The sequence below is a fragment of the Ovis canadensis genome, chromosome 8, assembly GCF_042477335.2.
Source record: "Ovis canadensis isolate MfBH-ARS-UI-01 breed Bighorn chromosome 8, ARS-UI_OviCan_v2, whole genome shotgun sequence".
In the NCBI taxonomy this organism is placed as follows: domain Eukaryota; kingdom Metazoa; phylum Chordata; class Mammalia; order Artiodactyla; family Bovidae; genus Ovis; species Ovis canadensis.
In genome coordinates, this window is record NC_091252.1 from 47,550,802 (window position 1) to 47,576,178 (window position 25,377).

General features: G+C 44.5%; 1 protein-coding gene across 3 annotated transcripts in view; it reads left to right on the plus strand.

The window, feature by feature from the left end:
- Positions 1-25,377, plus strand: part of SIM1 (SIM bHLH transcription factor 1) — a 73,334-nt gene that overhangs the window by 7,963 nt on the left and 39,994 nt on the right. For 2 of the 3 annotated variants that reach the window (XM_069599228.1, XM_069599229.1), the window contains 7 exons: positions 2,853-2,935; positions 6,239-6,328; positions 6,838-6,946; positions 7,082-7,167; positions 7,892-8,091; positions 8,290-8,396; positions 9,021-9,168. In XM_069599228.1, coding sequence (XP_069455329.1) covers positions 2,853-2,935; positions 6,239-6,328; positions 6,838-6,946; positions 7,082-7,167; positions 7,892-8,091; positions 8,290-8,396; positions 9,021-9,168 — 823 coding nt within the window. Of the gene's footprint in view, positions 1-2,194; positions 2,446-2,852; positions 2,936-6,238; positions 6,329-6,837; positions 6,947-7,081; positions 7,168-7,891; positions 8,092-8,289; positions 8,397-9,020; positions 9,169-25,377 lie in introns of those variants that run through there. The other variant, XM_069599230.1, reaches the window with a different exon arrangement.

Sequence of the window (25,377 nt, forward strand, 5' to 3'; positions counted from 1 at the left end):
AATCTTCCAAAATAGATTATGTTTTCCTTTGTCTTCGGCCACTTTAGCTGGGGAAAATCCTTTTGTCTAAAACCCGATTTAGTTATCGCCTCCCTCGCAGAGCTCCTTCTCTCCTTTGCAAAACCCCGTTCCCTCGGCCTCACCGAATTACAAGAGAATCTTTAGATCTTGTTCCCACTGTAATCCTGCCGCAAAGGGAGCTGGTTTCCTCCTCATTTTAAACAGACAATCAAAGGATTTGCGAATTTTCTGCGGTAGGTCAAGTGCAGAAACGAAATCTCGGCTTACCCCCCTCTCCAACAGAAACTGGGGGTGGGAGCGCGTCAGTGCGGGAGGAAGGTGACGGGGTCCAGGGAGAGGGGTCTCTGCTTCCACTCTACCCCCCGGCTTTTTGAGAGATGAAACCCATGCCCCGGGCTTGGAAGGTGTCCTGGGCCGGCTGAAAGGAGAGCTCAGAGCCCTGATCTTAGGTCAGAGAAGCCAGACAGGTAGAGGAAGGCAGCCAGTTCTTTATAAAACATTAACCCAGACACGACCGTGTGCGGGAGGTTTCAACCGGGAACGGGAGAGAAGGCAATGCTCCGTGAAAGCAAAAGGTTCCTTAAAAGGTGAGGGGGTGGGGGTTACAGGAGAGGGCGCGGGAGGCTCCTGTCACCCTGTGCTCGGCCCGGCTGTTTATTAACCTGCAGGGAAGTCTTACTTTTCCCTCGTAGGCGCATAATAATGAGGCCGCCCCCAGAGACCACAACCAGCCGAGGCTGGCGCCGGGAGTTCGGAACCGGTACTCAACATTGAGCTCAGCTCGCGGGGAGGGGGTTTCAGATGATTCTGGTCGGGAGGCGGCTCCCGGGTGTCCCCAGCCGCTTTGGAGAACCTTAGTAATTTTAGAATAAAGCGTTTGTTGGCTCCACGAGCAAGTTTCACACCCTTCGGGGAGCTGCGGAAGGCACAGTCCCAGACGCAAGGCGGCTGCGGCCAGCTCCCTGCCCGCCGAGCGCCCGGCCCCTCGTCCCAGGAAGCTCAGGGCTTTCAGGCCTCCGTTGGGCCCCAGCGTCAAAGGGCCAGCGCCACCCGAGTCCCGGGCTCTCCCGGCAGGATCCTTTTCCCACTCCCCCGTGCGACCTCCTCGACTACACCCTCCCGCCACTTCTGGTTGGGTATGTGTGATGGGGGTGAAACCAAGGAATAGAGCTTGACTCAGACGGCAGGAGCTAAGAGAAAGTAGCAAGGCGAAGGAAGGATTGTGTGGTGTGCCGGCTGCTCTGGCAGGGCCCTCCGGAAAGGTCCAGGAGGACCGCAGGAATCAGGGCAGTGGAGTCACTCTGGGGAGGGAGGAAGAATCAGGAGGAGTTGCCCAACGCGAGGAAGGGAGAGGAGTCCCGGCGAGGGTGGGGGTTGGTGGGGGCGGATCAGTGTTTGCAGAGCGGTGGGGAAATCGTTAGATTTATTTAGATGTGCAAACACCCAGAAAAACCCGATTCGAGCTTAAGGGGCGCTCACGGTTACTCGTTACCACAGTTTTGATCGCCTGCTTCGGAAGCCGCTTTGAGTCCCAACTCTTGTGTTTTATTCTGAAAGATCCGCCCCCACCCCCATTTACAATGGGAGTGTTTGTTATTGGGTACTTCATAGTGATTTGTCCCATAAAAGCAGTAATTCAGTAAATTATCCCCTCCACACCCCCCCCCAATTTTTATCACGTTTAACCTTGTTCAGTGGTTGGAAGCATAAAAGAATTGGACTACCTAGTTATGTTAATTTCAGCAGCAACATTGTTAAAAGATATTACCCATAAGTAGTTTAACCTCTGCAAGTTTCTTCTGTCTAATTTTTCATTTTCTTCCTGAAAACAGGTACCATAGCAAACTCCATATTAAATTTTGAAAAATGAGCCACGGGCATACAGGGAGGTTTATTTTTCAAGACATCACCAGAGAACTGATTTGTGGCAAAGCCTGGAGAGAGCTTAAGGTGATAGCATCAAGGACAGGAAGGGGCAGTCTTTGTTAGTAGTTGATGCCGGGGAATTAGAGAAGGGGAGTGATTCCCTATGTCCAAAATGGGACGTAAATATTGTAAGATGGTGTTAGCACCTGAAAATAAGTGGCTTTCAGAAAAGCTCCTGGGTTTTTCTTGGGGTGAGGGTGGGGACCTGAGGTTAGGACGCATTAAGTGGGGGCTGCTAGGAGAGAGAGGAAAGGCAGAGGAAGGGTTGCAGAGGGTAGCTGGTGCTGGAAGCCATCCCCAAGCAAACGAGTTTTTCCGAAGCGTTTTAAAGTCAGAGGCCAAGGGGAGGAAAAGGGCTGGAGAGCCCCGCAGCCAATCAGAAAGCCCACCAGGACGAGCGGGCCTTGGCCCGCAGTCTCAGGTCTTTCTGGGCAGGCCGCGGTATTCGCTGAATGTGTGGACACCCTCGGCCTCGTGATAAGGATGATGAAACTTGGGGTGAGTAGTGTCCCTCGCCCTTCTAAGCACACTAGTGAACCTGCACAAAAGTTACCGCTCTGCTGTTGTGTCGGGCCCCTCTGGGCACAGAGTGCCCTCAAAAGAGGCCACTTGGGGTGCTGCCGGGGTGGGTGAGTGGGGCGCTCAGCCAGGACCCTGTCCTTCCTGAGAAGCCGGGGCCGGTCATGCAGAGGGAGAGGGAGTCTGACGTCTGTTAAACTCCTTTGGAGTTGAGAGGGCGGAGCCTCAGTTGACTCCATGGGTTTCCGCGGTCCAGGTAGGCAGGGAGCCCGGACGGTGTCCGGTTGTGTGTGAAAGCTTGCCTGGGTGACAGACCCACTAAACTACTTCTCAAACCGCCAGCCGGGTCGGAGTGCATCTTTTAAGGGTGTCTCTGTGTTTCACAGGGCTTGGCGAGGCGTGGGGCCACTCGAGTAGGACCAGCCCCCTGGACAACGTCGGCCGCGAACTGGGCTCGCACCTGCTCCAGGTATTGACGCGGCACGTGTGCGAGGGCCGGAGCCAGGCTTCCTGTTCCCCAGAAAATGGGAAACTGTCCGAAGATGGCCGTCTCACACGCGGTCCCTATGACTCCTTATAAAGTTAAAATGTTAGGCTCCTGACCTCGCTGGGTGTGGAAGTCTCCTGGCCAGGTGGAGAGGGAGGAGCAGGTGACGATAGGCGCGTTGGGTTTGGAGGGGAGCCCTTTAAGGCCACAGTCAGGACGGCTGAACAGAGGGAGGGCGCACCATCCGACACCACTCGGAAGAGGGAACAGCAGCCCTCGGGCCAAGCTGCCGAAGCCCGGCTGCACAACCGTCCGAAATGAAGAATTTATCCCAGAAATAGCCGGGATCTGGTAGAAATGCCCGTCAGTACTTTAAGCCTACACATTTCGGGTGCAGCTGCGACCACAACTCGTTTCATCTGCTTCCTGTAGCTCCGGGGCTCCTTCCTTTCTCCAGGCGCCCTCATCCCAGCCCTGCCAGGCTGTGCAGGGACCCTCGGGGTAGCACACATACCTCCCCAGGTAATGAGTTTATCCATTGTGGAGGTGCCCATTACCACGTTGTTTGCAGTGTACACCGTTTGAAATTGTCCATTGCCAGAGTAAGTCACCTAGCAAATATTTAAAATAGTAAAACTCCCCGTTGAATTTTTAGGCTTGACACTTGTACCCCACCCTGCACCCCTTTATTCTTGTTATTCAAGTCCACCAAAGCTCCTCACGTGGGAGCCTTAGCATCAGACTGGGGACTCTCAGATGGTTCCCCCTCCCTGGCCAGGCATGCTTAGCGTCTCATGGCAGGAGTGGCCTGGCCTTTCCAGTCTCATCACTATTCAGTTCCTCCTTCAATCCCAGAGGCCAAAAGAGATTTTAGTTTCATAGGGCAAAGAGAGGCCCTGTGTGAGCATTCCCTTCCAGGTGTGGCCTCCACAGCCCTGAATTTAACTAAAAGGCACTATCTCTTCCCTTTCTCGGGGACAACTTTCATCGGTTGTCTCTCAGCAACTGACCCCCTCCGAAATCCCTCCATATTCCCAGCTAACTTTCCTCATCAATATAAACAAGACAGCACAACCCAAACAGTCACCCCTTCTAGTCCTCGCCCAATGTTTTCCCTCATCTTCATCCCAGACTCCTCACAGGACTTAGTGATCCTCTCAGTTTCCATGGCTTACCCAGCTCTCCTTACTCCGACACCTCTGCAGTATGGCTTCTCTCCTAGAAGGTGTGCTCTGCACAGGCTGTATTTTGCTGTTCAGCATAAGATGCTCATCTGTTATCTTACCTGACCTCGTTCATTCCACAAACACAGGAGGGCCAGTTGCATGCCAGGCAGAAAGCTCTGGCCTCATGGAACTGACATTCTAAGGAGAGCAGCCTTGCAAATCCACTCAGGTACACTGCATAGTAAGACAGTGGTGTGGGTGCCATGGAGAAAAAGAAGGTGAAGAAGAAGAGGGCTGTTTTTAGTGGTAAGACAGTTGCAGAGGACCTCACTGGGAAGGTGACATTTGGGCAAAGACTGGATGGAGGTGACATGGCTTACTTGACGTTCTGCCTCTCCCTTAGTCTCTAAAGTAGCACATTTTCCTGGATTCTTCCCCTTCTCTGCTTGCTAGTCTAGGTTTTCTCACCACTGTTTGACTATAAATGCTGGCATTTCCCCAAGGCTCCAGCTTTGTTTCTCCTCTTACAGCTTCAAGGCTTCCTGGGTTATCTCAGCCAACACTACCATATCAACTCCTTTCCCCACATTTGCATGACTTCTTGTCTAGACATCCCTCTCCTGAGCAACAGACCTTTATTTCCTGCTGCCATCTGGACACATCCAAATGGAAATCTGCCTATACCCGAAATTTAGCATGCCCAAGACAAGAACTCACTATCTCCTTCTTCCAGACTTCCACTCATACTAAAACTCACCATGCCTCTGTAAATTTCAATGATCTTGAACTCAGTCTCAGCTTCTCTTTCTGCCACCACAAATTCCACAACAGCCAGGATCATCTTAGACTCTTTCCCTACTCTGTCTTCCTTGAACCACCAAGTTGAGGCTTGACCATCCCTGATTTCCTCATCTCCCCTCTTTCCTCCTATAGGTCACTGTCCACATTCTGCCAGAAAAATGAAACAAAAAACACTACCAACACATCTACATTTAAGCCTGCTATTTATTTCCCTACTCTGTTGGAACCTGATACCTGCAAAGCATCTCTGAATTCCTCAGAATGACATCCCAAACTCTCCAACAATCCAGCACCAGTGTATTTCCTCAGCCTCATCTCTGGTACACCAAACTTTTCATGCCTCAATACACCAGATGCATCCTCTCCTCTCCCCCAGTGCCTGCTTTCTATATGTTATTCTTCTGTCTAGGATGACCTTCTTCCCTCTTCATATTCAGGCTTCCTCTTCAAGGTTCTGCTCAGACAGCTCTTCTAAATTCTGCTTCTCTGACCACTCTGATTTTCCCCAGGTCTCAGGCTACTCAGCCTCTAGTCCTTCACAGCACTGTCCATTCAGCTGTATGGTCATTATATCAGCTTTAGGTCTGTTGTCCCTTATACATTTCCGGCTCCTTGAGAGCAGGATCTGACTCATCCTGATGCTCCACCACCTGGACTGAAGCCTTATTCACAAAGATAAAGAAATGGTGAAAGTCTAAGATATTTCTTCGTGGAGAGCCTGTCAGTTTGCTACATCAGTGTAAACGTGCACATATACTCTGTAGCACGGCTGTGTGGACTTGCTGCTCCGAAAGACTCTCATCTCCTAAATCCCCCTCTCCTGGACTCTTTCCAGAGCCACTGGCCAACTGCCTTCTGTCTACAAACTTTTCAGACTGCCAGCCCTTCCACATCTCCCAGTGCCTACTGTTCCCCAAACCCCACTAGCACGCTTTCCATTATAGAATGTCCCACCATGAAACTCTCCAAGACTGACACAGGAAACCTCTGGTTTTCTTAGTACCCATCCCACCTCTTATCACAGGCTATGGTTTTCCCCCAGAATGTTTGTGTATGTGTAGATATGTCTGCTTTGTTCATTTCTTGAATCCTCAGTCTTGGAGGACAGTAGCTTCACCCACCACTTCCTCCATGCTTACAAATTTGGAATAAACAAAAGAACTCTTGTGGCTAGAGTTTTTTCTTTTTTTTTTTTCGCCCTCCTTCCTGCTAGCTTCTGTCTACACCATCTCTCTGTACTTCTGTATCACTCCCCCCCACCCCCAATTTCTCCCAATGGCCCAGAGGGCTCTCCATTCAATGGTTTCTGTCTCCGCAGACTCTGGATGGTTTCATCTTTGTGGTGGCCCCAGATGGGAAGATCATGTACATCTCTGAGACAGCCTCAGTCCACCTGGGTCTTTCTCAGGTAGGTGAGTGGTCCACACCTCCAGCCTTCAATATTTACAGCCAGGGCTGGAGGCAGGGAGTGGGGCTTTCCCAAAGCGTTTCTATGTGTTTCTAGGACTGAAAACATCTCAGTTGGCAGGAGGTCTGGATCTTCCCCTTCCTGTAATTGTCCTTTAGCAACCACCCCAAGCCCTTTTGGCTGCCTTTTCCAGCAGCTATAGCCTAAACCAAAGACCATGGGAGGTGGCTACATATTTATGTCATGATGTCTTTTTCAGATTGCCAGGAAGCTGTTACTATTACTACTGCTACTATTACTATAATTACTATTGTTATTCTTTCCTCTCACAGATAAGGAAACTGAGGCTTAGATAGGTTGCAATAGGTAGCAGGCAGAACTGGAATTAGAACTCAGGATCAGCTCTGGAGCTGAGGCTCCTGTCCCCTGCAGACCCCCTGGCTCAATCTTTCAGCCCCTCCGTGGGACGTCCCACCACCTCGGAGACGGTGATACCCACCTCTTTACAGGTAGAGCTGACCGGGAACAGCATTTACGAATACATCCACCCGGCGGACCACGACGAGATGACAGCGGTGCTCACGGCCCACCAACCCTACCACTCTCACTTCGTCCAGGGTAAGGCAGCCGCGTGCGAGCGACACCGGGGACCCATCGCAGTCAGCTGCCAGCTGTTTCTCCTTTAGCTATGGCAGGGACCGTGGCGCCGCCGCTTTTCTCACGTGCTCCCCACCCCAACCCCACCCCCCGCAGAGTACGAGATCGAGCGCTCCTTCTTCCTGAGGATGAAGTGCGTCTTGGCCAAGAGGAACGCGGGCCTCACCTGCGGCGGCTACAAGGTGCGTGGCTGAGAAAGATCCACGCCTCCTGGCGGCCGCGCCCAGCGAGCAGCGTGCGGGCGAAGGGGGCAGGACTGGAGGCTCGTGAGGGCGGGGAGAGGGGTTCCTGGAGCCAGGACTACCCTGGACGGCTCTCCCCCGCCCCAGCCCCAAACGTCACAGCGCTGCTGTGACGGGCGCGTGGCAAGGGCCATTAAACTTTGTGAACAGCTGGAGACTGTTTTAAGCTTGCTTACGTCTCAGTGGGTTCGAATACTGCCTTGAACGCTGGGGATCTTAACCTCGGACTGGTAATGGGCCTTAGGGATGTGTAAAGCATCTGAAACAGTTCGGTAGATTCGAAGAGTTTACTCATAGAGACAGATTCTGCCCCCTCCCCCGCCAGAGGTTAAGAACCAGAGCTTTAGCTGGAATGCAAGATTTTCTTGTTTAATGGCAGCGAACATGAAGATCCCAGAGCCCCACTTGGCGATCTGAATGTATTAGGGTTGGGCGGGCTCAGACCTCTGCATTTTCATCAGCTCTTAAATGAGTCCACTGGGGCAGGACCGTCAGTCCCTTGAGACACGTGGGAGCCCCATAACTGTGGACACTTCAGTGCACCGGCTGTGGGGCACAGGCGTTTGTGGCCGAGAAAAGTCTGCAAATGTTTCAGTCCCTTTTCCACCTTTTTGGGGTGTTTCCTGCCTGTGGCTGAGCCTCCGGCCTTCCCCATCCGCCTCAGGTCATTCACTGCAGCGGCTACCTGAAGATCCGCCAGTACAGCCTGGACATGTCCCCTTTCGATGGCTGCTACCAGAACGTGGGCCTGGTGGCCGTGGGCCACTCGCTGCCTCCCAGCGCCGTCACGGAGATCAAACTGCACAGCAACATGTTCATGTTCCGCGCCAGCCTGGACATGAAGCTCATCTTCCTGGACTCCAGGTGGGTGGTCAGGGCCAGAGTCCCCCCTAGCGGGAGGGCGGCCCAGCTCAGTCGCCGAGAGCCCCTCGTCGACCCATTTTGTGGATGAGGTGACTGAGGGGGCCCTGAGAATTGAGGATGGGCACAGCTCTGAGGTGGCTGTTCGCGGTGGGGGCAGTCCCGCAACCCGCGCTCATCCGGTGGGGTTACTCTCCGCAGAGTGGCGGAGCTGACAGGGTACGAACCTCAGGACCTGATTGAGAAGACTCTGTATCACCACGTTCACGGCTGCGACACCTTCCACCTGCGCTGCGCCCACCACCTGCGTAAGACGCCACCTTGCCGGGCGGGAGGTGGGGGCGGGACGGTGTTGGTAAGGGGAAGGGGCGGTGGTGTTGCTAGGAGAGGCCCAGCGCGCCTTGCCCCAGCACTGGCCCCAGCTCATCTCCCTAATCATCCCCGGGCCTCCTGCAGGCCGAGGGAGTTTCTGAGTTCCCGGGTGAAGTTCTCCCAGGAAGGTCTTGTTCCACCTCCTCCCCTCCCCCAAGATGGAAATGGAATCTAAGGCTTCCCCACTGGGCTCAAGCTCGCACTGACTCACTTTAGCTTTGAAACAACTTTGCTTTGAGCTTAATCTCCTGGGACAGGGAATGTGAGCATCCGGGAGTTGATGCCCACACCTGACCTTCTATAGTTAGAATGTCGAGTGTCGAGAATCCCCCAACTTTTAGGTGTTCCCCTCTTTTTTAAATCTTGAGGGACCGGAGGACTCAATGCAGCTCGACAGGACGAATTGTTCGTTTGGGAATGTTCTGGATGTCTCTCCCTCCTGCCTGGGTGCAGCTCTTAGGGCTCCCTGGGGACCTGCACTCCCCACCGCCAGGGATAACATTTGGGCCGATTCAGGAGCAAGTCTGTTCACCACGAGCCGTCTTCTGTCTCTCCATCAGTGCTGGTAAAGGGGCAGGTGACCACCAAATACTACCGGTTCCTGGCGAAGCACGGCGGCTGGGTGTGGGTGCAGAGCTATGCGACCATCGTGCACAACAGCCGCTCGTCCAGGCCGCACTGCATCGTCAGCGTCAACTACGTCCTCACGTGAGTGCACGTCTGGGACTCCGTGGCCCACTGCAGGCGACCCTGGTCTCCTCAGGCGAGGCTGGGGTCCACTGGGTAGGGTTGGTTTTGACCCCGAGCACTGACTGCGCTGGGAGGTGACAGCTCTAGCACTTTCATCATCATGAAGAGCGGTCCTTATGTTCCAGAGAAAGGTTTAGGAGTTTTCCCCTTCACAGTCTATTTTTTGATTTCTACTCTCTCTTTTTTAACCTTTTAAGCGCACTCTTAAATAAAATTTAATATGGCAGGAAGAGAGAGGAAGGGAGGGAGGGAGTGAGAGAGAGAAGGGTCCTATGTACCGAGCCATTTATAGTGAACAAACAGGACATCTGTTTCACTTTTCAAAGCTGGGTTTGAAGTGCTTAATTTTAACCAGAGTCTCCAATCAAAGTTCAGAGTTCTGAGAGTGATTCCTCCCTGAACCACAAAGAGGGTTTAAGTGACCAGGAGGGTCTAACTTTAACCTCTAGGAAGTGAAGAGACGCCATGGGAGCTAGGGCTGCAAGTCGTGGCAGGGCCTTTCTGTTGCCCTGTCCTCTCTAGGTGAAGAACCGGCCTGGAAGCCACCTGTGGATGAGACTGGCAGGGCGGCCAGGTGACCACACTGGAGCCTTAGTCTCTCTAGAAACAATAATCGTTTTGGTTTGCCAATGTGGCCCTGTAGGCTGATCACATGTCCTGGTATACCACTGGTGAAGAAAACAAATTCTGTATAATGTTTGTGAAAGTAGAATTGCTTAGCGTTGAAGCCTTTATGAAGAACCCTTTTGTGTGCAGTTACCTCTTGTTGTTTTTCATATTTTAGTGCAGGTTGAAATTCTTGTGATTTTAGAGAGCCTGAGCAGTTATTTACTTTGGAAGCATTGACATACTGAGCACTTAGTAGGAATGCTATTTTGACATTAGAATGTTGGTTAAAGGGTGCTATCTTGAATCAGACTATACTATTGGCCATGAGGAATAGATTAATTTCATGTTCTTTTAACTTAGCAAATTAAAAATGTAGTAGTTGGAAATATTATGCTTGGCGATAAGATTATTTACTCTGCCCTGTTTTACAATAAAATTTAATTCAGTAGACTTGGAAAATGAATTTGGCTTAAATGAGGATTCAGTATTCAAGAAAAATAGCTGGTGATTAAGAAACTTTTTCTTTCTTTCATTTTAGTAAATGGTATTGAAATGGATACTGTTAAGTTTTTGTAATAACAAGAAGGCTGTGGATTTTAATACAGAGCAGAAAACATACCAATATTTGGGGTACAAAACCATCTATTTTAATAAATGCAGCTTTTCACATTATTAAGATAAACATAAGAGAAAACGGCAAAATATAATTCATAAAACAAGCCACTTTGTGAAGCAGAAGTATTAGAGTGAAAAATTATGTCTGCTTACCATGGAAAGGAAACGGACATTCTTTAAGAAGGTGCTTTGTATGTCTGAGACATCACGAGCATTATACATACACTCTGTTCTCTGGTGGGTGCCTGTGGTTAGTAATAGTTTTTTATCAAACAGCAGGGTATATAGTCACACAGCCCCATATAAATGATCAGAATGCAAGTTGGACCTCCCAATGGGTAAACTTAATTTATGTTTAGAGTCATTTTGAAATATTCTGTTTTGTTTTCTGGTGGGCAAGTGTACTTTCTTTCTTTTGTTGACTCTCATTCTTCACTTTACACACTTCTTCAGAGCTGCAGGATTAGGCTCCCAACTTTACATAAGATTAAAAAGATGTAATGAGGATAAATGATTTACAGAAGAAAAAATAGCATTGCATACGATTTTCTGAATGTTTTATACTGCTGAATGAAAAGAGAAATAAACATACAGAAGCACACAAGATGAAAAGCTGAAATTGATTACCCTTTTATGAGTCTCAGCTCCAATTCTTTGTATAAAAATTCTGAGAACAATTTTTATGGCTGTAAATGTGGAAATTGCCTTAGATGGAATGTCATCAAGTGGCTCTGTGTGTGTTGACAGGATTTTCATAATGAACAGGTTGCAGTTTGTTTGATGTGTATATCACACATCTGGCTGGAAGTTACTAATTTACATTGTCTTAGCAAATTAAATAGATGGCTATTGATTCTCTATGGTAGCAGTGAACTACCACATACATTTGTTTTCAGGGCTAGTTCTCTGTGAAGCCTGAGAATGATAAGTGAATTCCTTCCAAACACACTGTCTCAAACAATACACGGCAAACCACAAGCCCCTCCAAATAACTTGACAGGCCAGAGGTTTTCCAAATTTAGATATTTTAATAGCATATATTGTGAGGGGGTTTTCATGTCATGAAAGCAGAGAGAATTTTAGATAATCATTGGTCAAATGAAAGTGTGACATTTTGGTGGGAGCTACATTCCTGAGAAACTCATTTTTCTGATTTCCTGATGGTAAATTTATTGTTCAAGTTAAAATATGCCTAGAAAAATCAGTCATTATTATCTAACAAAAGTAATGATGAATAGAAATATTCAGCTACCTTGTTTTAATTTGACTGTGGCAGTGAATGTAGGAATTTTAGAGGCAGGTGGCACTTATACTGGCTTTGTATGACCTCTGTACAAAATGTTGATATTCTGAAAATCTGGAGAAAAAAGAAGACACTATGATTAAATTTTAAAAATTCTCTTAGTTTTTCTCTGAGTCTTTGAGGTTCCATGAAGCTTGTGTAGCTCTTCATTAAGGGCTATCCCTCCCCCTAAAAAACCCAAAACAGGAAAAAAAAAAACAAAAACAACTGACCAGCTCATGACTATCTGTAAGGCACACATACCCTGTTAGCTTTTAAAAAAAACCTTTCTATAAACTTTGAGTGCCCACAGGCTTTGAAGTAAGTGTTAAGTATGACAGGCTGACAAAGCCTTACTCCCTAATTATTTTCAAGAGGAGAGCTGAATGGAGCTGGTGTCTAGCTAGTAACAGTGACTGTGGACAAAGTCCAGAGAAACGTAGAGAGTGAAAAAGAGCATACTGTGTAAAGCCTAAGTAATTTTCTTGAATTTGTATTTCCTTGAGTTTGTTTAATTAGTAGTATTAATTATTCATAGGCAGTTCAGATGGAAAACATTAATACTCAATGTGAAGAAAATTGAAAATGTCGAACACCCAATAAACTATGAAAAGTAATTTCTAGAAAAATGAATGGTCTTGATTCTCTTTATGTTTTAAAAACAAAACTTTTATAATCTATTCTTAAGGATAAACCAATAAGATATAAAAATCTCACTTTAAAATCTTTTAAAACAGAATTTTCAAAAATACAAAAAGGTTGAAAGAATAGTACAATGAATAACCGTATACACATCATCTATAAGCCATATTTGCTTTATGTCTTTCTCTTCCTATGTGTATGTCTATTTGTGTATGCACTTTTTCCTCTGCTGAATCATTTTAAAATAAACTACAGACATCACGATACATCATCCTTAAATAACATTCCCTTACATAGACACTATACCATTTATGATGGCACATTTAAAGTGTTCGAATTACAGTGTGTAGAAGGTTGCAAAAATACACATGAGATCTAGTCTACTGATGCCATTAAAGACAGACTGCCACTGAAATTCATCAAGTACTCACTGATGTGTGATCTCATTTAAGCTGATTGATAGATTATATATTGTGAGGGGACATCAAAACCCCTTGTCCTTTTCTGTAGTATATAGTAGTAAAATGTTATTGTATTTTAAACTAGACTTCTAATGTGAATTGTAAGCAATAAAAGCTCATATTTCACTTGGAAAGTAAAAGAGAAGATTTTTGAGAGTGATTTGGTAATTTTGGAATCAGATACATTTAATATCTTCAACCATTTTTGTTGTGGGTAAAGAAGACTTCTCTGTTTATTTCTAAGGTTAGGATGGAACAGTGTTTCAGTGGAAAATCTAACATCCTGTTTTAGAGTGATTCATTGAACATATAGAAGAAGGTAATTTTCTGTGTTGCAGTTTCTATCTTAGTGTTAGAGAAGGCAGAACAAATAGAGACAATTTACATTAGTGGTCCTTATAACTTGCTATCTACTGATAATCTTGTAAATTTGTGGAAAAGTTAGGGCAAATGGCGAAGGAGCCATACTTCCTTCATGGGGAAAGGGGGGCAAAGAGGACATCTACATTGTAATTTTTGCAGATCCCATAATTTTTGTTCTTCTTTGCATAAAACCATTGTTCTCATAATTAAAAAGGGTTTTTAAGTGTTAACATATTCTGTGAATATAAACCTTATGTATCCTTACCATAAAGCAGTAAACATAACATGCTCATATTAGTTTGCTCTTTCAAGTGTATTGAGTGTTGAGTTAATCTGAGCACTTAAAAATTTTTAAAAATTTAATGAACTTAAAGGCCCAGTGATATTATTGTTGTTACTACTAGGAAATTTTTAAAAATGTATTAACTTGACCAATAATTTGAGTAGTTATAAAAAATGGACTTTATTTTTCTGGTTAGCAAAACCATCCTTTTATATTACAGATAATGTCAAATGAATCACCTTTTGACTTAGCAATCTACATCAAAATGTAAAGTGATTTACTCTTGTGCCTCAGATCAATGGAGCACTCATTGAATAGATTTAATGTTTTTGATCATTAAAAATAATAATTGTATACCAATGTATACTCTCAAATCAGGATTGCCCCTTAATTGTGTTGAATTATTATTATGATAAAATTGAACATCAAAACCCCTTGTCCTTTTCAAAGGACTTGTTATGTAATTGAATTGTCATAGAAACAAATTGAAGTCACATTTGTGTGGATAGTACTTTTTGACAATCAAAGCTGTTAGTAGTAATTAATAGTGATTTTATAACTACCAAAATAATTTGGTAAAGGAAAGAGCTGGGACACTTAGTCAGTTTTACAGTACGTAATACCAGTACTCATTTAAATAATCTTACCTTCCGTACCTTTCATATACTTTTCACTAACTGTAATTCTTTTGTCAAAATGATCATAAGTGGTCTTGAATTCATCATTTATACTCAACATTTTTCCCCATGTTGAATTCACATTTCTTTAAAATGCTGTCGCATTCATTACTTCATTTGTTTTTTTGACAGCTCTGTGTGGTGGTTGGGGCCAGGATCACACTCCCCATTTCCTATGTGAGGAAGCTGAGGTCAGGTCCGTTGAGTAAGTGGTGAAGCCAGGGTTAAAGCCTGGAGTGTTGACTGTATCCCCTGGCTCTCTGTATGGGGTTGGGGGCTGGGAGAAAATGTCTGGGAGAGAGGAATGGGTTTAAATGAGTAAGACCTGCAGGTTTAGGCTACCCAAGTTCTGGATAGGCTTTCATCTGAACTCATGATGGAGCAAAACACTGCCTCTGTGTTGCTGCTTCACAAGTATTGATAAGTATAGATATTGACAGTTTAGGGGGTTAAATTAGCAGTGCTGCCTTCTCAATGACGTTCAGTTAAGGATGTATCTTTTTTCCCCTTAAGGACATTTTTATTTTGTAAGAAAAAAATGTGGCCTGCAAACATTTTGCTTTATCGAATTGTTTGTTTTTCGATTACATAGATACAAAATTGATATTACTAATTATTTCATTTCTACAATCAGATTTAACATTGTATGTTCTTGACAAACGAAAGTCATTGAATTGGCAAACCAACTCATCCTTTAAAAAAAAAAATGACATCAGGTACTAAATTACCTCCTGTGGCAGCAGGCTATTTCTGAGAGAGAGAGAGAGAGAGAGAGAGAGAGAGAGAGAGAGAGTAGGTGGACATTGGGGCAGGGGCAGCACTGACTCTTTTCTGGTTTTGAAGGAGAATGGCAGAAAAGGTTGTCTCCTGGGGACGCTGTTCAGAGGCTGGGAATGGAGAACTTCCCAGCATGCTCTGGGCAGGTATGTCATCCTCTGGTCCTTTGGTGGTGCTGCTGCCTGGCTGCTTCCCCTTCCACAGGCCTCTCTGGCTTTCCCTCCTTCCTGTCTTGTTATCCTGACCTGGAGGGCACTGACTCACAGGACCTCCCCTTTACTTCCTAGATGGAAGCCACTTGGTGTTGACTAAATGATCAGCCTGATAACTCGTCTCTGGCTGTTCCGAGGGAAAAAGGCTCTGATCTTTGAGTCACATCATGGAAAAACATGTGAATGGATGGACAAATTCAAATAAGGCTTTACTGGAATTCCAGAGAAGCATGATTTGTCTTCTGACTTAGTGTAGTCATGAGGCAAACACTGTTATGTTTCATATAAGATACGTGTTGGGGGGTGGATTATGTATATCTTTTTTTAAAAAAATTAAAGTATAGTTGATTTCCTTTTTTTGGATTATGCATATCTTGATAATTTAGTAAAAGACTGCTACTTTCTTCCTCTTATCCAGGGCTTTCCTCTGTTTTCTGTTCTCATTGGCTTGTGACATCTTGCTGATGAGCAGGTGGTGATTGAAAGCTCATTTGGGTTGAAGTGCCAGTGTCTGTGTTTAAGCTACCATGCAAAAAGGATTGGCTGGAGTTTGGATGGAACCTGGAAATGTCTGAGAGCCTATGAATGGAGGAATTTAACATTCTGCTTTATCTAAGGGAGTAACTTCCCACTTCCTTTTTCTCTGCCATAGGCATCCAAGGTCCAGGGAGCTGGAAGGGGTGAGAGATGATCCATGGTGAGGGTAGAGCTAAGGGCCACGAGAGAGGAACCTGCTTTTGTTGGGCATTGACAACGTTTGTGGCCTGAGTCTGAGCCATCTGTTTACCATCTGTGACCTCATTCTAGGAAGTTATATTGCGCTGGAATTGTGATTTTGCTTTTTTAAAAGCACAGTATAATTTGAAGCAACCTGCAAGGGAAAGGCACAGACTTTGGTGTCAGATGTATCTGGGTTCAAACATGCAACAGCTGTGAGACTATGAGTGCAGCTCTGCTCCTTTGATCCTCTGTTTTCCCATCTGTGAAATGGAGACATTTGCACTCACTTTTTAAGGATGGCTTGCATGCTCAGTCACTCAGTAGTGTCTGACTGTTTGCAACCCCATGGACTGTAGCCTACCATGCTCCTCTATCCATGGGATTTTCCAGGCAAGAATACTGGAGTGGGCTGACATTTCTTCCTCCAAGGGATGATCCTGACCCAGGGATTGAGCCTGAGTCTCCTGCATTGCAGGCAGAGTCTTCACCACTGTGCCACTTGGAAAGCCATTTTTAAGAACTGAAAAGGATTAAAAGAGAAAATATATATAGCACAGTAGCTGGCAGAAAGCAGATGCTCACAATATCTTAATTCTTGTTATTAAGGGACTTCCTGGTAGCTCAGCTCTTGCCAGCTATGTGACATCAACTGATATACTTTGAAAGAAGATGAATAATTCCCTCTTTAATTTGGATTTCAAAATCCTCAAATCCACAAATTAAGTGCCTATTTTCTTTCCCTTCCTCAGTCCTTCCATTCATACCCCTCCAAGCATTGTGCTCTTTGTGTGTGGTAACTTCAATAGTGTGGTTAATTTCTAGATGAGGGGTCCCCACCTTTAGGGATCTAATGCCTGATAATCTGAGGTGGAGCTGATATAATAATAATAGAAATAAAGTACACAGTAAATATAATGTGCTTTAATCATCCTGAAACCATCCCACCCCAGGTCCATGAAAAAAAAATTGTCTTCCATAAAAGTAATCCCTGGTACCAAAAAGATTGGGAACTGCTGTTCTAGAGGGAGCTGAGATTTCTGCTTGGACAGAGGTAAACCAGCATTTCCTAAGTGCCTTACATGGTGAAATGGTGCTTTACAGGGCAAAAGTGCATTCTAAGAAATTAAACTGTAGTCAGATTTCTGAAGTTAGTTTAGTTGGAACCAGTGTTATGTCAATTTTACCAAATCAGTAATTATACTTTAAAGTGAATAAAACCTATGACACTGGTACTGTTGATGATTAGTGGAGCCTTTTGTGTGTTCCCCATCTCTCTCCATGGACTGATATGGCTACCTCACCAGTGTTTTCCAGGGTATGGCAGATTGCAGTGATTTATTGGGTATATACATGAAGCAGAGGTCTTGGCTTCTCTTGGGTAGTTTACAATTTAGTTGACAAAATAAGAGTTTCACTTAAATATTTAAACACTCAGATTAGCCTGTTTGAAATGATGTGATCCACTTGCAGTATTTGCTAAGGGCACAGAATTTAAGGGTAGAGCTATCAGGAAAGGAGTAGAATTTTAAGCGCTGGAAGCAGAGGTGGGATCTTTTGAGATGAAACAGTGCCTTCTGCACATTTGTCCCATTGCTCTTTTTTCCATTAAGTATTCTTGGGACAGGCTTCCCAGGTGGCGCTGGTGGTAAAGAACCCACCTGCCACTGCAGGAGACATAAGAGACCCGGGTTCAATCCCTGGGTCAGGAAGATCCCTTGAAGAAGGGCATGGCAATCCACTCCAGTATTTTTGCCTGGAAAATCCCGTGGACAGAGGAGCTTAGTGGGCTACAGCACATGGGGTCACAAAGAATCAGATACGACTGAAGCAACTTAGCAGCCGCAGCATTCCTGTGATATTATCACTCTTCCAATTTGATCCAACTGTGCTTGTCCACTGCTGTTGTCTAAGCTGAATTTCTTTGTGTCTCTACCTTTTTACCTGAACTGTCTTGATGTAACTGAGCGCATTCCATCAGGATAGGAAACTGTTTTCCCCAAGGCTCTTACCTTCCCCAAATGAATGCTAGTATATCTTCAACATGTTCATCTGACTTTAGTAATAAAAATATATTTTTTTAGCATCCAGGTATAGAACACCATTTAAAAAATTTTAAGGGATGTTAATATTCTGCATCAAACATAAATCTTATTGAAATGAATATACAATGGTGCCACAGTGGTGTAATGGTTCTATTTTAAAAATTATTTGTAGGGAGTAAATGTGAGATGTGCGTTAGAATGACAAAAAGCAGCAGACTGGAGGAGAGAGAGGCGCAAAGAACCTGTGTGGCCAGTTCCAGATTGCAGGATGGGAAAGCCTCCTTCAAGCTGCATTTGACATTGTAATTCTACTGTTAGAATATGATGCAGCCTAACCCCTAGGTTTCTTACTTTCTTGTTTCAAACTCTGATAGTCATAGGGATGTTTTACAAGATATTTGAAACATGTGTAATGAAATGTCACTACATTTTTATTATATAGCTTTTATTATAAGCAATATAGCTTATTAGTTAAGAGTTTGGGCTCTGGGTCTATTGCCTATTTAAATCCCAATGATGCCATTCTGGGACTATGGGAAAAATTGCCTACCTTCACTGTCTTTCTTTTTTTTTAATCTGTAAAATTCGGGTAATGATTAAATCTACCTTAGAGGGTCACTGTGAACATTAAATGAGATAATGTGTGAGGTTCTTGGAACTATGCCTGATTACAAAGTAACAAGGGTTAAGTGTGAGTGATTAGGGTGATTATTTCAGTGAAGTTAAAGAGAATAATTTTTGGCTTACCTGTACACATGGAATAAATGTCTGTGAGTCTTTGGGCTGAAGGAGGGACAGCACAACTCAGGAAGGCAGAGGGTTGCCCAAGAATGAAAAGTCACCAAACATTCTGATGCATCTGAAAAGGGTTGTGAGACTCTCGTTCAGCTGGTAAGGGCTAGTGGATCTATAAGCATTTATAAATGATTTACTGAGCACCTATAATGTGTCAGGCACAGTGCTACATTCTGGGGACATCAAAATGAACCAGACAATACCTGCAGGAAAAGAAATAAGCGCCAGGCAGTAGACTAGTTTGATTTCCCTCTTGGCTTACTGACAACCGAGATTCCTTCCTGGAGGGATGTGTTTCCACCCACATTAGAAAGAACAGGGCCCCAAGTACCTTAGGACTATTCGGACATCCCTGGGGGATAAGCTTGTAGGGGAGGTCAGACTCCCCTTTGGTTAGGTGATGGGAGGGAGTGGAGGTGATGGGAGGAGCTGGGCCCCTGGAGAGAGCTGTGTGCGTGTGCGTGTGTGTGTGCATGTGCACACACGTGTGTGTGTATGTATGGAGGTCATGACTGGCAGCAAAGTGACTGACTGCAGCTAATGAGTCCAGCTTGAATACTCACAGGGACAGTACCCGGGATAAGTCCTGTGTATCTCACTACCTGAGCCGCAGAGAGAATAGCTGTTCCCAGGTTGACTTCTGTCCTGTTGGAAAGATGTTGAATAGCTCTCTGTTCTGCTTTGAATGGGATTTTTGAGTATTTTGTGGGGCTGACTTCTGATAGGATTATGAAGCTCAACAAATTGTGAATTAAAGAATCTCTCTAGAGTTAAAATAGTCTTTGCAGATTTATTACATTTTTAGAAAGTGTCACTAATTATTTTAAGTTTTTGTAATATTTTAAGCTTTTCTCTTATAAAGGGTAATTCCCAGATTGTCTTGCCCTGGAGAGATTGGAAGATGATGGTCTGCTCAAGCTGAAGGAGAGATGAGAAGGTGCTCTCTTGCCTGGAAAGGTTAGGGAGGAAGAAGTACTTACGTTTGACGGGTGGCTAATTTGTGCCACAGACTCACAGAGACCAAGTGACTTAGCCAATACAACATGGCTCATGAGTGAGCATGCCAATCCAGGGCCTAGAATCCAGAGCCTACATATTTCCTGTTGGGCTTGGTGTCTTTAAGCTGGTAACTGTACTAGGATGTTGTTGTTGTTCAGTCATTCAGTTGTGTCTGGCTCTTTACAACCCCATGAACGACCAGGCTTGCCTGTCCTTCATGCTCTCCTGGAGTTTGTTCAAACTCATGTCCATTGAGTCAGTGAAGCCATCCAACCATCTCATCCTCTGTTGTCCCCTTCTCTTCCTGCCCTCAATCTTTCCCAGCATCAGGGTCTTTTCCAATGAATCGACAATTTGCGTCAATATTGATGCAAGTGGCCAAAGTATTGGAACTTCAGCTTCAGCATCAGTCCTTCCAATGAATATTCAGGATTGATTTCCTTTAGGATTGACTTGTTTGATCTTGCTGTACAAGAGACTCAAAAGTCGTGCTAGGGTGAAACATATGAAATTGCCATTTCTAGACATTAGAATAGTTCAAAATTGACAATTTCATAAATTCTACCTATTACTCAGGAATTGATAGGATGTTTTACAAAGATTTTTACCAAGGTCTGTGGACAGTTCACTCTCTTGTACAATATGGGGTCTCCATTGCTTTCCAGTCTGGGTACACTCAGAACCAGTCAGCTCACCTTCCATACCTCAGCCCTCTCCCCTCCACCAGTTTAAGCACCAACATTTAAGGCATGTTCACCCAGCTGCAAGCTGTAAGCATCACCTATAGATCATTATTTTATTTAGAACATCTTATAGTTTACCAGGATTCAAATGCAAGCTGCTGTCTTTACTAGAAGAACATCTTTCCTTTGATTGATTGCTAAATAGATAGAGCTTGTGAAAAGATCTCTCTCTCTCTCTTTTTTTCCCTGGGATTTCTTGTTCAAACAGAATTTGTTGTATCCACATCAGTAAAGCCGTGCTAATACGGGCTGCTGGCCAGATCGTGAAAACAGCCTCATTACATTGAACTGGATGTCATAATGGTACCCATTAAGGTGGAATTCCCTCTGTGTTTGTACTTTTAAACCCAAGTCCCTTGCCACTTACACATCTCTCAGAATAGCAACATTCTCTGGTAACACAGTCTGAGAATGTGCTGGCTCTCTCCTCCTCCTACTGAAAACCACGATAAAAATAGAATCCTGGGTCCAGAGCATTTTTAGGGGTTTTCAGTTTGCTGCTGCTCCTTGGCCATTCATTCCACTCTCTGTGCTTGTGATGACTGTAATATGTTCTGATGGCTGAAAGTAAGGACCCACAAGATTTACTTCTTTCAACACTCCCGTTAATTGCTATTGGAGTCCAAGTATACAGCAGGAAAAGAACAGCATTTTTTTTTTCCTCCAGAATTAACCGAATGCAACACAAGAGTTTTCATTTTAATTTTTAAAAGCCGTTAAGAGACTAATAGAATCACAGCATTTCTATTAGCTGTTGAAATCTCACTATCATCCTGGCAAAGTGAAGTTATTTGTTGTGCCGGATTTGGGTAATGGACCCCTGCAGGGTTATAGCTTAGGAATGCTGGAAGGATGAAGCCCACAAAGGGGAGGGCAGAGTGGGTGTCAATCTCATTCCTCCAATTAGAGCAGTTAAAGAAATAGCAAAGTGCAGGGTGGCATTTATTGTGCGGGCTAATTGAAAACCAGAGGAAAATATTGAGACGCTACATGGCATTTCACATTATAATCTCTTTTCTATTTGTGTCTCATCTCCATTGACTCAATAGGACCTTCATTATAAACAAATTTCTGTCATTAGATTCAGCTTAATTTCTGTGGCTATAATTAAGAGGATGGTAAGAAACATTTGAGAGCATAGTCCTCTCTACTGAAAACTGGGCATGGTTCTTGAAGTTTACCTGGCAAGGTTTTTCCCAGTGCCATCTACATGACAAGCTCTGTGGTGAGATCCTGTCGTGACCAAAACAGACAAGGTTCTCATGGAACATGATTTAGTGGGAAGAAATAGACAGTACTTATAAACAAAGAAGCAAGTTGTGTGATGTCAAAAAATGAAAGGAAAAAAATTAAGCAGGACAAAGAGATGGAAGTGGGCAGGGAGGGCTTCTCTGAGGACTCTTGAATGAAGGGAGGGAGGCAGCCATATGGAGGCCTGCAGGGAGGACACTTCCACAGTGAGAAGCGAGTGCAAAGGCCCAGAGGCAGCAACCATCCTGGTCAGCTGGTGAACAGAGGAGGTGTGGCTGGAGCAGAGAAAGAGAGGGGGAGAACAGAAGAAGATAATGCTAGAATAGGCAGAGTCAGATCATGTTGAGTTTTGAAGGCCTTGGGAAGCCACTGGAGAGTTTTGAGCCAAAGGCATGGCATGAAGTGATAGAAGCTTTGAAAGGGTCATCTGGCCGATGTGGAGAGTAAGCTTCAGGGTGGGTAATGGGAAGAGGCAGGGAGACGAGGTAGGAAGTGATTATAATCACCTAGATTAAGGAAAATGATGGCTTGAAAGAAGGAGGTAGTGGTGAAGGGTCAGGTTCAGGATGTTTTCAAGGCAGACTGATGGGGTTTGCAGATGGATTGAACATGAGTTATGAAAAAAATAGGAGTCAAGAATGGCAACCTCAGGAACCTGAGTGAATAATGGGAAGAAATAGATTTGTAGGAAAGAGCAGCAATCAAGAGTTGTATGTGGACATGTTTATTTTGAGATGCCTGTTGTTCATCAGAGTGAAAAATCAGGTAGGCAGTTGGATCTGGGTGTCCTGGAGTCTGAGGAGGTCTGAGCTAGAGATGGGGATCATCAACGTATGGAATTTAAAGCCAGCAAAGGGACTGAGATCACTAGGGAGTGGATTTGAATAAAGAAGCAGCCTGAGGACCAAGCCCTGCAGCCTGAGTGGTGTAGAGTCTGCGGGAACAGGGAGTGTCCAAGAGGAGGCTGAAAGGAAGCAAACAGTCAGGGATGGGGATGGGAGTAGTTTGGTGAAATATATGCAGTCAGGGCAGTTCCTGGGGGAAGTGTGAATTTTGTCTTTGGAATGTTCCCTCCCTTTTCAGTGGTTTTCTATTTCCCCTGTGGTGCCCTTTCTTTCCTCTGATTCTGTTAGTTTCTCTCATCCCTGATAACAATTGCCCTAGTTCTCAAAGTATGGTCCACTGACTGGCAGCATCAGCACCATCCAGGAGCTTGTTAAAAATGCAAATTGTGAGCTCCATCCTAGACCGGCAAATGAGAAACTCTAAGAAGTAGAGCGTAGTAAGCTGTGTTTTAATACATTTTTCATGTGCTTTTGATGCATGCAGAAATTTGAGAATCACTGCTCTAGGGAAAGGAACTGGTAAACTGAATCAATGAAAGATAATAGATGAGGCTTATCCTGTTGTCCTTTTCTGAGCCATCTGTCTACAGCCAAAGAAATAAATGTCTAATGTCAGATTTTGAGCATCAACCACTAGACTATTCTTGAGACATCTTCATGGGAGCCAAGGAAACTTCTCCATCCCTACAAATCATAAAAGCAGGCAGCTACCTACTTGCCTATCCTGTCTACGATGCTGCTGCTGCTGCTAAGTCGCTTCAGTCATGTCCGACTCTGTGCGACCCCATTGATGGCAGCCCACCAGGCTCCTCTGTCTCTGGGATTCTCCAGGCAAGAACACTGGAGTGGGTTGCCATTTCCTTCTCCAGTGCATGAAAGTGAAAAGTGAAAGTGAAGTCGCTCAGTCGTGTCTGACTCTTAGCGACCCCATGGACTGCAGCCTTCCAGGCTCCTCCATCCATGGATTTTCCAGGCAAGAGTGCTGGAGTGGGGTGCCATTGCATTCTCTGATCTTGTCTTTAGAGTGGGCTCTATTTATAACTATATATTCTATATAGTATTATACAAGCTCTCCGACTCCACATATGGCAATAATGAGAAATTTAGCATTTTAACGGGCAATCCAAAATCTCTAGCAGCAGTTAAGAACTTATTTTGTTAAAACACATCTTACTTATCAGGCAATTTAAAATAAAACCTGAATACCAAGGTACATAATAATAATAACAGAACATTTGTTGAGTGGTAAATTCTTATTCATAAAATACATGTCAAATTTATTTTAGCTGTTTAAATAATAGAGTTTAATATATATTTAGTTAAGCATTACAATAGTAAGGACTTAAGGAGATTAGAAATAAATGAATCCAATTAAAGAACACGTCTGTGAGATTTGATATGTCATAGGTATGAATGAACTGTTTGCTCAGCAACTGTAAAGAAACCATTAAATGATTAACTATCTAGAATAGGTTTAATCAAGAATAAATGCTATAGGACATATTTTAAAATATTTAAGTTAAACAAATGAAGACTTGTGCGTTTGAAAACACAGCATCACACCATCACACCATCATTTTTCGCTGCATCTTTTTCCAGGGAGTTTGAAACCTGAGGTTCACCTTTTCTGTGATCTGCAGAAATGCCAGGGTCTTGTCTTGTATGGAAAAGGGCAGAGCTTCCAACAGTGTCATGAGGCTTGGCCTTGTGGGGCCTCCTCAAACACTGTGGGGAATTGGGGGACCCTGAGATCCTGAGGATAGGATTTGTTTGTGTGTGTGTGTTAGTCGCTCAGTCATGTCTGACTCTTTGCCACCAGAGGAGCCTGCTAGGCTCCTCTGTCCATGGAATTCTCTAGGCAAGAACACTAGAGTAGGTTTCCATTCTCTTCTCCAGGGGATCTTCCCAACTCAGGGACTGAATCCAGGTCTTCTGCTTTGCAGGCAGATTCTTTACCATCAGCCACCAGGAAAGCCCAGGATTTGTCTACGGCCAAAGAAATAAGTGTCTAATGATAGATTTTGAATATCAACCAGTAGATTTTCTTGAGACATCTTCATGGGAGTCAAGGAAACTTCTCAGTATTGTGGGAAGAGGATTTGTTTGTGATTACAGGTTTCTTTTCTATTCCTGGAGTTTGTATGGAGTTGAAAACAGGAGCTGTGCTCTTTCACCCTCTCTGCCAAAGGGTTTTAGGGTTTATGAATCAACTTTCCAAGGGTCAGAAGAACTAGGTGAGCAAGCTATTATGTGAGAATGGAACCTCAACCAAATGTAAGGGGTTAGGTGAGGGATTCCCCAATTATTCATGTATCTCAGGTATTGGAAGATCTCTAAAGAGAAGATATATTTTAAAAACATCAGTTTCATAAATGACAGCAAAGATGAGAGAGATGGACAGAGAGGGTGGGGAGGTGAGACAGATGGAAACAGATGAAAAAGAGGAGTCAGAGTGATATGTATGCATTTTATTTTCTATTTGTGGAAATTTCAAAACATAAGAAAAACTCGATTGGCATTTGTATCATTTTTCTTTCTTTATATTTGGCTTTTCTTTCTCTAGATGTAGACTCAGATTAGGGGTTCACACGATGGGGGAGGAGACTGACAGTTTTTAATTTATGCCTTTGATAAAAGAGGCAGCACATTTTGCATTTGTTTATTTGATTTTTAAAGGTCACCTTAAGACAATAAAATATAGACTAGCTATAAGAGCAATAGGATTTGGAACTTTAGACCAGGAAAATTCACAAACACACCTAAACTTTAATAGTCAAGTATAGAATGAATTGGAGAAGGCAATGGCACCCCAACCCAGTACTCTTGCCTGGAAAATCCCATGGACAGAGGA